General features: G+C 48.0%; 1 protein-coding gene across 50 annotated transcripts in view; it reads right to left on the bottom strand.

Annotated features, from left to right (window-relative positions):
• Positions 1-14082, bottom strand: part of SORBS1 (sorbin and SH3 domain containing 1) — a 225097-nt gene that overhangs the window by 13965 nt on the left and 197050 nt on the right. For 33 of the 50 annotated variants that reach the window (XM_067538183.1, XM_067538355.1, XM_067538176.1 and 30 more), the window contains 6 exons: positions 13106-13220; positions 12872-12997; positions 11545-11739; positions 8802-9545; positions 7253-7366; positions 915-1013 (listed from right to left, as the gene is read on the bottom strand). In XM_067538183.1, coding sequence (XP_067394284.1) covers positions 915-1013; positions 7253-7366; positions 8802-9545; positions 11545-11739; positions 12872-12997; positions 13106-13220 — 1393 coding nt within the window. The remainder of the gene's footprint in view (positions 1-914; positions 1014-7252; positions 7367-8801; positions 9546-11544; positions 11740-12871; positions 12998-13105; positions 13221-14082) is intronic. The other 17 variants (XM_067538383.1, XM_067538392.1, XM_067538301.1 and 14 more) reach the window with 5 other exon arrangements.

The following is a 14082-nucleotide window of genomic DNA, read 5'->3' as shown; positions in this document are numbered from 1 at the left end:
CAAGCCCCAGATCCAAACACGCCCAAACTTTAGGGCCATTCTGCACATTGCCAGCTAAGTGCATCTCTTCCTCAGCATGGGTCCTTCCCCACTTCCCCATTGGAGAGCCATTCTCATGCCCGAGGTTACTTTCAAGAAAAAGTAGCTTGTTTGGAGATTCGCAAATTACAAGCAACTGGATAGAACATTAACAAAAATCCCATCACAAATATTTGCATTTGCATTGCAATTTTGCATTTTTTATGCCTCTCTGATAGCAGTGAGTGCAGCACTTGTCCTCTGGAAGGTTATTATTCTAGTCTGCAGCACAGACGATATGCTTAGGATAGGAAATGTTGCCTCAGCTGTGAGCTTTCAGCAAAATGCTGGACCCAAATCCCTTTCTGGAGTGTCAATTTCACTCTTTCCTATATTATTCATTTGTTTCTGTTCACCCTCTGCACTGCTGGGTCCTACAAGGTCTGGGTGTGTGCAGAGCTCAGAAGATAGGCTGTCTTTCCATGGCATTTCCACACAGAGCAGAGGTAGGAAATTAAGGGTGTAATGGAAAAGTCTGGTGGCAGGGGATTTCCTGCCCAAGTTTGGACATTCAAGTGACACAGATAGTTTAGAGCAGCATGGTGGGGCTAACCTCATTCATGGTGGGGCTCCCTGGAAGTGTCTATGAACATGAGCTCCAATCTTGTGGGGGTTCCCCCATTGCTATATCATAGACTCCAGTACCCTCTCCTAAGTTCCTTCTCCTAAAGTCTCTGCCTAGCTTGCCTGCCCCACTGCAGTGCAGCCAGACACCTCTGTCAGCCTGGCTCTCTGTCTCTCAACAGCCACGCCTGGATCGTTTTGCTCAGAACCTGATTTTATGACTCTGTATGTTTCAGTAGAGAGAAAATACAAAGGAACTGGGATGGGCTTACCAAACTGGAATTAGAGTTCATGGCATTTACTGGGGAGTCTGAAATCATGACAGGACTTTGGGAAGTCATTCCTGGATGGCCACCGTCAGTCCGGAAAGGCTAATAGGATGATTACAAATTCAGGATTAATATTTTGCAAAGGAACTTAGATACAGTTCATCAAAGGCAATGAAATCCCAGCTAACTCAGGAGGGAAAAGCTGATTTTCATGGGAGCTGCGATGGCTGTCTTTGATCCCTAATGCATATATAACTTGAGCTAAGTTGGTTAACAGAATGATAAAGAGTCACCATGAGACTGAACATGAAATTATGTGGGTTTATAGTGGTGACACGGAGCAGGAGCAGCATGCTAATTGCATCAGGTGATGAAGGTGTGTAATTGGCAGTAATATCTTTTTGCTGGCAGGCTCAACACTGGTATTTCCATGGCTTAGCTTGCAAATGGACCATGCCCCATACAACTGTGGCCACTTTACCCTGTCCCCAATACTCCCACAGATCCAGCCCCTGGAGCCTCCAAAACCCACAGAGCTACAAACACCTCTCTCTCCTCCCCCCATGCCAGTTCAGCGAATGTTACTGGGAATCTGCACATTCATCCCCTCCCTACCAAAGGCCTGGTACACCTCCCATGTGAAATTAGTGCGCATCTTTCATTGATCTCAATAAGACTTGGGCACTGATGATCTGGCCCTAACTCAGGATTTGCATAGGGTGGCCCAAGGGGGTGCAGTTGGGAATAATGTGATGAGAATGAGTAAAGGGAAATGTGGGCTGAACAGCAGGGAAAAACCACTGGCCTGTGGAATAATCTCCCAATGGTAGGAATGGAAAATCCAGTCCTCTGGAATGTGAAAAATAGACAGGCACAAGCCTGGACACGATAGGGCAAGGTGGCAGTGCAAGAGGAAAGAGAGCAGGGTGACCTAAGATTCAGAGATTCCAAGACCAGAAGAAACCATTGGGATCATCCAGTCTGGACCTCCTGCATAGCACAGGCCACAGTGTAATTTAACGTTGCCAAAATAATTCCCAGAGCAGATCTTTTAGAAAATGATTCTATCTTGATTTAAAAATGGTCAGTGATGGAAAATCCACCCTGAGCCTTGGTAAATTCATCCAATGGTTAATTATTCTCACTGTTACAAGTTGACGCCTTATTTCCAGTCTGAATTTGTCTAGCTTCAACTTCCAGCCATTGGATGGTGTTATACTTTTCTCTGCTACGCTGAAGAGCCCATTATTAAATATTTGTTCCCCGTGTAGATACTTATGGACTGTAATCAAGTCACCCCTTAACCTCCTGTTTGTTAAGCTAACTACATTGAGCTCCCTGAGTCTATTGTTACAAGGCATGTTTTCTAATCCTTTAATCATTCTCATGGCTCTTCTCTGAACCCTCTCCAATTTACCAACATCCTTCTTGCACTGTAGGCACCAGATCTTTTCATCTCTACTTTCGGGTGGGGGGAATAGAGCAACATATATACGATCACTTTGCTGTCTAACAAATGACCCTGCCAGCGGGGTTTTGTTTTTGACATTTTTTAAAAGGAAGATTTTGTAGACCAAAAATACCAATATATTGGGTGGGGGCCCGGTGTTTAAACAGAACATGTCCACGTGGGTAGCAGGGCTGTCATTGGCACATAGAAATGTACTAATTGCTCTCTACATAACCAGGCATACAAACTCAGAGGGCAGGCTGAGCTGTCTGATCATAGGGTGTGTTAATTTAAAGCTGTAAAAATAGAGGGGCCCCCTGGAGAAATGAATCCACTTCCATTGGTGTTTAATTTAAACATAAAGCTCCAAAAGTAAGATACCATATAAAACCCATCAAAGAGGCAGATTTACAATAATGCTCAGTGCTAAATCCTCATCTTAGCAAAGTGCCTAAGCACACGCTTATTTCCCATTGACTTCAACAGCACTAAGGTGCTTTGCTGAACAGAGATAAACTTGAGCATGTGCTTAACATAAAGTTAAGTTCTACACACATTAATGTAGCCTGCTTTGTTCCCCACGTCACAGACAGTTTGAAGACTATATATGAATAATGGCACAGCTTTGTAATAACACCAGAATAAATCTGCACAATTTAATAGTCCAGGCAACCACTGAGTTAGGTTTTTCTGTTAGGAAAAAAAGATCTTGAGCGGGATTTTCCAAAGTGCCAACATTGGCCTATCTCTGTTCCCACTGAAGTCAGCTGGTTTCAATGTACTTGTTTAATCCTAAATTTTTGCTTCCTAATCAGAAGATGGCAAGATGCCTTTCCGCGGCCATTTTCCTTGTATCACTCCACCCTGTACAGGCAGGAGGAAATGCAGTGTTGAAGAGAAATGGACAGGCAACTGGGATCCTTTCACAAAAAGGAGCACATCAGCAGTGATACATCTCCATGCGACTGGACTGTTATGAATGAAGAGGGGGACTCCCCGACTTAGCGGATGAAGTAAAGAAAATAAAACCTATGAAGTATGGCCCCCAGGAGAAAGCAGACCAAGAAATTCTCACAAAGGACCCTGAAAAGCCGCACACAGCTGACTCAGGGTCTCATCTAAAGCTCTGTGACATCACAGAAGGACTTCTGTGAGCTTTGGTTCGGACCCTAGGACTGGGGCCATGGGAGAATTATTTTCCAAAATGTTCCCATGCTACCAGGGCACTGGCAGCAGCTGGCATGTTAACTACAGCATCATGCAGCTCTGCTCTGAGCAGGCTCAGACTGTTCAATGCCTAGCAACGCAGGGGGCTAGAAGGAAACCTGTCTACAACGGTGGTCCCACTGTTGCCTCACTGGTAGGGCTCAACTGGTGACAGCAGAAGTGAGACATGGTAGGGAAAAATCCTAGTGTGGACATAGTGTTAGGCAACAAACGAAACACAGCTGAATTCTTTTGAAGAGTACGGGCTCTACATGGCCACATGCCAGATGTCCACCACACGGCACATTGTGCCGTCATTTACATCAATGCAATGTGGTGAAAACCATCACCATACAGTTTGGTTAGGGTTTGACACCCACATTGCACTGGTGGAAATGACTACACAGGGCATGATTCACTCTTACTCTAACGTCCTACACTCTCAGAGTGATGTAAAGGGGCCTTGATGTAAATAAGAATCAGTCTCACAAGATGTCATGAAATGCAAAGAAGAATCTGGCTGGTCCAGATACATAGATTTATTTAAAACCCTTTTGCTTGTTTTTACAGCAAATTATTTTTAAAACAGAACTTGTATTATGCTTTCAGCTTATGTTTTCACATCATTCGCCTTGGCCAATGACAATTTTGTCCCAAATCAATTTCACTTTCCGTTCATACTCAGTTTCCTTTCCCAGTTTCCATGCCCTCTGGGCACGCTGGGAGGCTTGGGTTGGATTCAAGGGAATCCAATCCAAGGGAACGTGCCAACTCCCCTTACCACCACCCTCCTGTCATCAAAAAAGTTTTCATTGAAAGGAAAACCCCCTATGAAATGTGTCCAATCAGATTAGGCTTTATGAAGGCCTCCCCAATGCACATGGGCCTGAAGCTCAGGTCTCTGTAACTGGAGAGTGCCCCTGTGATTGTCTTAGCATCTCCTAGTATCATTACTGCTATTTGTGATCTGTGTTATGGTAGCATCTAGAGGCTCCAGCCAAGATCATGGCCCCATTGTACTAGGCACTGAACAAACTCATAGTGAGTCCCTGCCCCAAAGAGTTTACAATCTAAACAGACAAGCCAGATGAAGGATACACGGGGAAACTAAGGCACAAAGAAGGGCAGTGATTTGCCCAAGGTCACACAACAGGTCAGTGGCAGAGCCAGGGCAGAACCCGCTCTCCTGAGACAAAGCCCAGTGCCCTAGCCTGCTAAACCAAATCTAAAACCAGCTCCTTATTTTCTTGATGAAGTTGCCTGTGATTCATTTCCACACATCCCTTTTACCTACACCAAGCTTTTTCTTTCTTCCTCCCCCTGATGATAGAGCATCACTGCTTCTGCACTGAGCTTGGTCTGATATTCACCCATAAGAAAATCAGTCTGGTTATCTATGCAGCCCTATTTGTCCAATTACTTGGGACTGTACGTCTATACAGAATTTGTCCCATTTTAGTTTATTGCGTTAGTAGTAGAGATAAGAGTGACCCATAACCCCTCTCCAAACAGCCCCACATGTGAGAGGGTCTGACACCTGGAACAAAATCTGACTCTGAATTTCACAGTTAAAAGTCCCGCTCTAGAATGAGCTCAGCTGGAACTCCAAATTGCAAAACACCCACAAACACTGAGGACGAGTGGTGTTGAAACTGAGGTCCAACCTGGATCTGAATTCTGTAGTTCAGTTTAATTTCTACTAAGAGCTTGTCTATATGAGGAAATAAACCATCATTACTATCCTGGTACAACTCCCACTTGTGGACACTCTTATTCAGAACAAGAGTGGCCTTTTTTCGGTTTTGCTTATGTCACTTTTCTAATTACACCAGTGTAGTAATGCCAGCCACTTTCACCATGTGGACAAGACTTAAGTGCTTTTAGCATTCAGTTAAAAAAAACCGGGAGGCCAGATTTTGAAAATGGCCTATGAGTTGGTTTGTCTACAATTCTGCTTATGCAAACAGTGTCCCCACAAGCCATTCCGATAATAGGATGTCTGTCTGCATAAACACATGTGCTAACTGTTCCCTAAATAACTGCACACAAACTCAGGGGGCAGCTTGAAGCACCCAATAACTTAATGCAGAATTTTAACTTAATCCTGACAATGCTGCAGTTGTCATGGCATATGGAATAATAAAAATGTTGGCTTGGTAACCCCCTGAAAAGGACATCAAACTCGTCTTATGAGCAGGGCACAAAACCATAAGTTTAGTCTGAAAGTGCATCTTTAGAATTATCATTTTGTGGTTACATATCACACACACACACACACACACACACGTTCAAAGCCCTTGTCCCCAAGGGAAATAGGGATAGAGGTGAGTGAAGGGCAAACTGCAGCCTTAACTCCATACATACGTCACTCTCGGAGAGCAGCTGCTGGTCAGGGAAATGACTAAAAATGGCAACAGGTTTCCAGATTCATCCTCCATCCACAAATTCCAGATCAAATTTGCCCAGTTCACTGGTGAAAACAAGATTGTTTCCCAACAACCAGTACCCCACACTGACCTTTGCAAAGTGTGTGCTTTCTCCTTCATATATTGCCACCCAGTGGAATTTAGCTGGAAGTGATGTGAAAACAAACTAAACTACCTCGTACTCCTTTCAGGGGTGTAGAGGGGTGGGGGGTATCAGCTGCTCAGCTGTTTATGTTACAACAGCAGTAACATTGGCTCCTTTGACAGTGTTTGTAGGTATTTGGGTGTAGTAGGTCCCACAGATACAGCTAAAACATCAGACTGGACATTAGCAGGAATGCCAGAAACAGTCTCCCCTCAACACAAAGCAATCAGGCCAATGATCACAGAATTAGCCATCCATTGTCCTACAGATGTGAGCCAAATGCAAACACGTACAAAACCCATGTCCCTAACCTGGGGCCACTCGACATCTGAATCCTGATCTGAAGTTTACAAGGGTCCTCTCCCTTCCCAACGCACTGAGCCAAAACTCCAGGTCACAACAGGCCCCAAACTTTGGGTGTTCAGACTCCAGACGTGAACACTGCGGCCTGAGCCCATCTTTACTGGCCTGTTCCAGAAAAAGGTGGCTAGTAGCTTTTGGAAGCAAATAAAAAACAACCTCTGCAAAACCATTTTCTTGATACATTACATCCCTCTTCCTAATAGGCTACAGATCCCACCAATGACTGCACACAGTCCAAAGAGGGACTCAAAAGAGGGTGACCCAATGTCCCGATTTTATAGGGACAGTCCCACTATTCAGGGCTTTTTTTTTTTTTATATGGGCACCTATTACCACCCACCCTTCTTTCCCAGTTTTACACACTTGCTCTCTGGTCACCCTAGCTCCAACTGAAGTTAACTGTAGCTCCAGGCACTCAAGATCAGACAGTACCAAATAAGTCCTAAGTGAACACTTTGGAGGACTTTAGGGCCAGATCCTCAACTAGTCTAAGTCAGCTTAGTTCCATGATTTCAATAAAGCTACACTGACTTACAACCCCTGCGGATTTCACCCAGCCTTCTTACGCCATCACTTCCGCCATGTCTGGAACTAACTGAAAACGAACCATTAATATGCTCACGATATTAAAGTCAGCAGATGTACTTCACCTGTGGAATCAATGTAGGGATAAGCAATTACATGACAAACCAATGACAAGAGCATGGAAAGATCTCCAAGCCATAGAATAATTATCAGCGACAATGGTTACCTGTGGCATTCTGACCCTGCATGTAAGTCTAGGTGGTGGTTGTACTGTGACAGCAGAGGAAGAAAATGCAGAGGAAGAGAGAGGAGCAGATGAAGAGAATGAAGTGTCTGCAGTCTTTTAAAGGAAAGAAAAGATGGTCAGCTAAATGCATGGTTTCTATCAGAATCATTCCTATAATCTCTTGTGATAAGAGCCTCCTCTAACTAGACAGTTAAATTTGGTGCACACATTGCAAACTTAACTCCATGCAAGAGACAATGCATCTTTCTAGGTTATCCTTCTTTGCTTACAACTGGACGGCATTTTAAACCGTGCAGAATGTTAAGCGTATGTAATGGTGGCTGGAAATACATAAAGATGATAAACGACATCCTTTTTTAAAGCTTAGATGCAATTTTGGTTAAGATCCTGGTCAATTCCATATTCAAATATATAATTTTGCAGCATGGAACACAATCTCAGAAGGCATTTTTCCCTCCCTTGTTTAATTCTGGCCAAGATTTTATGCTGCATCAAGATCATCTTGATACAGGAAATGGGCCAGTCAAGGAGCCAGTTCCAGTCCTCTAATTCTGAAGCTGCTCAAACCACAGCCTGAGTATAAGCAAGAGCAGCCAAGGGGTGCAGCTGCTGTAACTGACTCCAGCTGGCTCTGGTCTCCAAGGGACCATAAACCAGTCGAGATTTAGCAAAGCAAAACATGTCCTGTGTGCCAGAGTGGGGGGCAGTTGTGTTGAAGTCAACTGTGCCACTTCATGTCAGCTGAGAGCTCCCCCAAGATTCCTCTATCCTTCACCCAGAGCATAGCTAGCTCTTCAGCTAGTGGTACACAGATCTATTTATATAACTGACTCACTCGTGGGAGAAAACACAACTGGCTTTGATTCTTACTCACACTAAGGTCTCTTTAGCCCACTCTGGCAGTGTCAAGGGGCCTTACGAAGGAGTGGGGGGAGTAGTGACATACAGGGACCTGTAGGGTAAATGAGAATCAGGCCCACTGATTGTGTTACAAGAAAAAGTGACTCCTGCACTTTAACTAACTGTGCAAATCCACAGAGCCCGCGAGAGGTTCATGGAACCTCAGGTTCTGTCAGCTTCTCCAGCTGTAATTTTTCTGAAAGAGAACAGCATCAATGCTCACCCGAGCTAGGATGAGCTTTGTGCTTCAGGGCACAAACTGATCGCTAGCGAGGGGGAGGTAGGAATTCCCCGCAGTCCATTGGTATTGCGTAGGGAGGTGAGCTGCATGGGGGCTGCGATATGCCTTCTTCTGACACATCAAGTAACGGCCACTGCTTGGGACAGGACAGCAAACTAGACGAGGCTTTGGAATATTTGGCCAGGCAATTCCTACTGTCGTGCCTCTTCTCCACTAACTCTTGCTACATCACTGCTGAATCGACTTCTAGGCCATTTCGCCCACAGCACTCTGGAGCCTGTAGTGCTACAGCCCAACAGCCGCTGGCTCTGTGCGGCCGCTGAGGAGTACGGATCCCAACACACAAGTAAACGCAGGTTTCAGAATTGCACATGCATGCAGAAGTACCTGTTTTGCTCCGCTTCGAATCTCTCTCAGTTCCCTTTTCCTTGTGCCTCTTTTCTCAGCATTTTTTCCCTGTCCGGTAGTGATTAGCTCCTGACACAACTGGCTTCCCCCAAAGGAAGCAATGGGTCTGTTTTCTGGGCGTATGCTCATGACTAGGTCTGATGGTTTCAAGCAACCTTCCACCGGGATTTCAGGCGCGGGACTAGAGCCGTGGCCCGGCTCCTTCCCACCCTCCCTCTCACTGTTCCTGCCGCCTTCTCTGTTCTTTTGGGCCCGGCTTTGGTTGCTGGCGAGGTCACTGAGCTCTGGGAGGAAGCTGTCTGGGCTCCCCACGGCCGAGCCAGGGGAACGACAGCAGCTTGGGGTGGAGGGAGAAGAACCAACAAACTTTTCTTCACTTTGCGGAGCGGCGTGACTGAACCTGTGAGCGGAGGCCTGGGGCCAGGACAGGTGAGATGGCAGCGGGGATGTAATGGACCGTGGCGTGGAGGAACCTGAGAGCGTAGAATGGTGAAGGCTCACAGAGGGGGAGGGGCTGGCTGCAGCAGAGGGCGTGAGATAGTCGATGGGACAGAGGCAGCCTTCAGGAAGAGGGGGGGTTAGGACAGGAGTGCTGCCAGGGGACTCTCCCACGGTTAGGGAAATCCACTCGGCCGTGATTGCCTGCACTTCTGGAGACAGGGCTTGGCGTGGGAAAGGCAAAGGTGGAGGAGTTGGTGTATGGAGCAGCTCAGAGCCGGGAGACTTAAAGGAAAGAAAAGGAGAGAAGGAATAAGGCAAATGACAAGGACAAGAACAAAATTCCCAAAGCGAAGCGAAGACAGTGGTGCGATGCAGCGCGAGGGTGGCAAAGCAGGCGACAGAGCGTGAGGGATAAACCCTGGCCGGGGCTCCATGCAGATTGTGAACCCCGACTCACACCCGCTAGCAGCTGGCCTCTCAGCGACTGGTGCTAGAGGGGCTGCTGACAGAGACAGGTGCTGCTCCAACGCAGTGAGTGGCCCGGAGCCGGCCCTTAGATTTTTAGGGCTCATCCACACACGCGCTGATGCCAGCAAAACTTTTGTCGCGCAGGGGTGTGAAAAAAACGCCCCGCCGAGCGACATACGTTTCACCAGCATAAGCGCTTGTGCAGCCGCATTATGTGGGTGGGAGAGCTCTGTCCTGCCAGCATCACAAAACCACCTCGACGAGGTGGATGGGAGAGCTCTTTCTCCGACACAGCGCCGTCCACACTGGCGCTTGTGCCGGCAAAACGTACGTCGCTCAGCAAGGTGTTTTTTTCACACCCCTGAGCGATAAAAGTTTTGCTGGCATCAACACAGTGTGGGCAAACCCTAAAGCAAGCGCTAGGGTTATGAAGCTGGAACAAAGGTGGGTGGAACTCCGCCTGCGGCTGTCTGTGCAGGTTCCCGGGCATGCCAGGGCCTAGAGCCTTCCCTGATCCCACGTGCGCGCCTGCCATGCTTTGCACGAAACAAAAGTGAGAAGGAAGCAAATGACTGTTTTTCCTGAGAGAATTAACAGAACTGCTGAGAAAACAAAGAAAGGGCTGTGTATGGCCTTCCAAACCAAGGGACAGGCTGGCAGCATGGTGGCAGCAGGCATGCCACAGCGACATAGGATGCGCCAGGCCCACACACAGGGAAGCTATTGAGGTTCACTCTTTCTGGGAAGCCTTCTTCTCTCAGTGGCCAGGCACAGAAATACCGCCAAAGGAAGACAAGGACAGAGATATTGACTGTTGCCCTGCAATTTGCAACCCTTCCTTAATCTCCGTTGCGTGCCCCATCTTCCTGGCCCTCCTTCCCCAGCTGCACTCCCCACATGGACTTGTTGCATACGTTGAACGGAACCAGCTAACGCCCTCCCACAGGGGACCCCAGCCCCGGCGCCTGCACAACCATTATGTCTGTGCTTAGCTTTCAGCACAAATGTTTGCAGGCTCGGGGTGAAGTGATTCAAAGGAGGCACAGCCCCACAGCCACTCCCGGATCCGAGATCACCACTGCAAACAGGACAAGCTGCAACCTCAGCCTGCCACCAGCCACTTCTCGGGTATGCATTTAATTCCCTGCCTTTTGGCTTCAATTGGGTTTTAAAGGCAGTTCAGTGCTCCTGAAAGGGGCCAGAAAGGGAAGCCCTAGAGATACCAGCCCTCCATTTAGCTCCTAGCCATATACAGAATAGGCATGGTAACGCAGGCCTCCTACATGCTGTCCTGCCCAGCTGTCTCAACCCGAAGTTGGGGTCACTACGTGTAGGGATCATTTAGGCCTTGATCTAAATCCCACTGACGTCGATGGAAGGCCTCCCGCTCGCCCCCGGGGAGTCTGGGTCAGTCACTTAGTCTCAGTGCCCTTTTCATCGAACAGCATGCCAGTTGCAGGGCTGGTCTGGCTAGTGTAGGCGCCGGTCTCATCAAAGAGCACCGGGGCCACCAACTTATCCCTGCAAAGGCACCAAGATCCCTCAGCTTGCCATCGCTCCCTGCCTCGTCATGGCTCACGCTGGCAATCAGAGAGGAAATGTGCATCAGGTCACCAGTCCCCTCCGCCACCCACTCTTGCTGATAAATGAAGAGTCAGCTCTCTCGGGCATGTGCAACTGGCACGAATTGGATGGGACGTGTAGCCCAGTGGCATGGTGCCCCCAACCTTGGCTGGGGATTAACACAGGTCTCCCTCCCTGCACACAAACGGCAGCATAAGCTCTAGTAAGTGGCTACATCCAGCCTGGGTACCTGTGGGGAAGTCGTCATACTGCGATTAGGGGAGTGGGACATCAACAGCTCAGGGTAATCAGCAGCGTTCTTGACTAGCGGCTGCTTCAGCACGTCCACGTAAGCGACAGGGAAGATGCCTTGGCGGCTGGTGCCAGAGATTTTCCCTTCGTACCAGTTCTCGTCAACTCGCCGAACCAACGTGATCCTTTCGCCCTGCAGGAGAGAACCGGCACATGGCACTGACGCTGACCCAGCATGGAAACCTAGAGCAAAGGAAACAGGAGCCCTCGCCCCAGCTGAATTCAAGCCATCTGTGGCCTGTGGCCCCACCCCTCCTTGAGATGACAACGTGTTTCTGAGTACAGCTTCCTGGGCAGGTTCACCCCTCCTGAGCTAGCTCAGGCTGCCTGCAGACTCAGGCAGGCAGCCGTCACACTCGGGTCACCTTGCCAAGAGTTCCTTTGCATCCAGGAAGCTAAAGACATTTTTTTACAATGAAAGCTGAGGTTCTGATCTCATTCTGTGACTCCAAGAGCAGAGGTCAGGCCTAGAGTCCCTACGTCCTGCCCCCACCACCCTTCCCTTCTGCTCTGCTGACAAACACACAGGAAAGACTTTTGAACCCTGATTATAAGCGGCAAGCTCCAACCTTGATTAAAATGACAAAGAAAAGAGGGGACGTGAAATTTTAATATCAACACACATGCAAACATGTACCTCCCTGGAGATGGAGAAATTTTGCAGTTTAAGTTACTTTAATAAATGGGTTTCGTTCTGCTCTGAAAAGTGACTCTGAAAATAGCCCCTTCTTACTCCCTGTCTGTATTCATTGCCTTCCAGGGGCACTATAGAAACACAGATGTGTGTTCAATCACTTCTATCCACTCTGGTAAACTGGTTTGGCTCAGCAGTGCTATGGGAGCACAAGCTAGCCGGTGCTTCACCAACAGAGGGTTAACACTCCCAGTGCAGAGTCACAATCTGCAGCCCAATTTACACCCATGCAACCCAGGAATGGCGATGGGGACGTACAGGTGTCACTGAAAGCCTAATTTAGCACGCAAAATCATGCCTCAGCACTGCACCCAGGCTAGCCCATCAGCAGCGGGCACGCAGCATGCCTGCGTTTTCTTGAATGTAGATGACCTACCTGCAAAACACTCATCACAACCTCCTGTGGTGATGACTGCATGCTGAATTAAAAACCCCAAGGGTCAGATTAAGCTGTATTTATTCTAACATGCACAAATGTTGGCCAGTTTTAGTGGATCATCTCCTTTGAAAGGAGGCACCAGCTTGTTTGTTTTGACAAACGCTTTCATTCGTCATCCAAAGAGACCCCTACCTTTCTGAATGACATTTCCACTCGGGTGTCCCCGTTAAAGTTAAATTTAGCAACAGCCTCTCCATATTCCAACACTTGCATCGGTGACAGCTTTTTGGGCTGGGCTTTTTCAGCGGGTGGAAGTAGCTGAAAGAAAGAAACGAAGTCCAATAACCCATGAGGAGCTCTCAAGCGGGTGGCTCTGAGGTGGAGCTGTGACTCTGGAATGAGAGAATTTCAATGGGAAAGTGGTACCTCTATGTATGAGCGTGGGAAGATACCAACTCTGCCATGATGTTCTCCTTCATACCAGTTCTGGTCAATTTCCTTGTAAATGTAAACGATGTCTCCCTTTTGCAGAGGAAGTTCCCTGTTAACAATATATTGGTTAGTGCTGAATTGCATACTGTCCGCAAACAAAGCACAATGAATTTCACTACAGGAGAGAGGGGCTTTGTATATTCACCCTGGACATCAGAAGTGCCGTCCCGTATACATACTGGGCATCTCACACTTTCCAGGAAGTCCCTATCAACCCATCTGCTGCAAGGGGGTGTCTGGGTGCATGTAGACAATGGGGGTGGGGTTTTCCACAAAGGAGGTGTGGCCAGGCCTTCCTGAGCAGGCTCCTCCCCTTGACAAGCAGCAGCAGAAAGGAAAGGGAACAAGTGTTAAAGCACCAGCACTGGCTGCTGCTGTCACTGGATAGGATGGGAGGAAAGAGGGCAGAGTCCACTCCTGCTTTGGGATTGGCCATTTCCCTGGCGTGCACCCTGGCTCACTTCCCAAGGAGTCAGGGAGATGAGTGGGCTGGGACATTTTGGAGAGATTTTAAAGGAAGGTAATTTGCTGATGATGGAAGCACAGTATGCCAATGAGACGCCGGGACGTTCCTGGCCAGCCAGCCTTGGCCAGCGTAACGGAGCTTGCCTGGACCAGCACTGGGATTTGAACGTGGTGCCTTCAGCACTAAAAGCAGGAACCTTTGCAGCTTGAGTGAAAGGACTTCCATCACGAGCAGCTACGTCAGCCTCTCAAACCAGCCAATAGTGAGCAACCAAGACCCACCCTGTCCCTGTCCTCTCCTACTGTGGATTACACTAGCCCCTCTCTCTCTGGGCCACATCCACATCAAATCTGCACCGTGAGCAGGTCAAAACCACAGTTCTCTCCGCAAACTCAGGCTGGGATCTAAGAAACCAGCTGGGTTCTTCCTGCCTCTTAAACCACCA

Source organism: Emydura macquarii, unplaced genomic scaffold (assembly GCF_026122565.2).
Source record: "Emydura macquarii macquarii isolate MOO-44397 ecotype Brisbane River unplaced genomic scaffold, CSIRO-AGI_Emac_v2 contig_67, whole genome shotgun sequence".
NCBI lineage: Eukaryota > Metazoa > Chordata > Testudines > Chelidae > Emydura > Emydura macquarii.
Note: the sequence above shows the minus strand (reverse complement) of the source record. Positions and strands in the feature narration are given on the sequence as shown.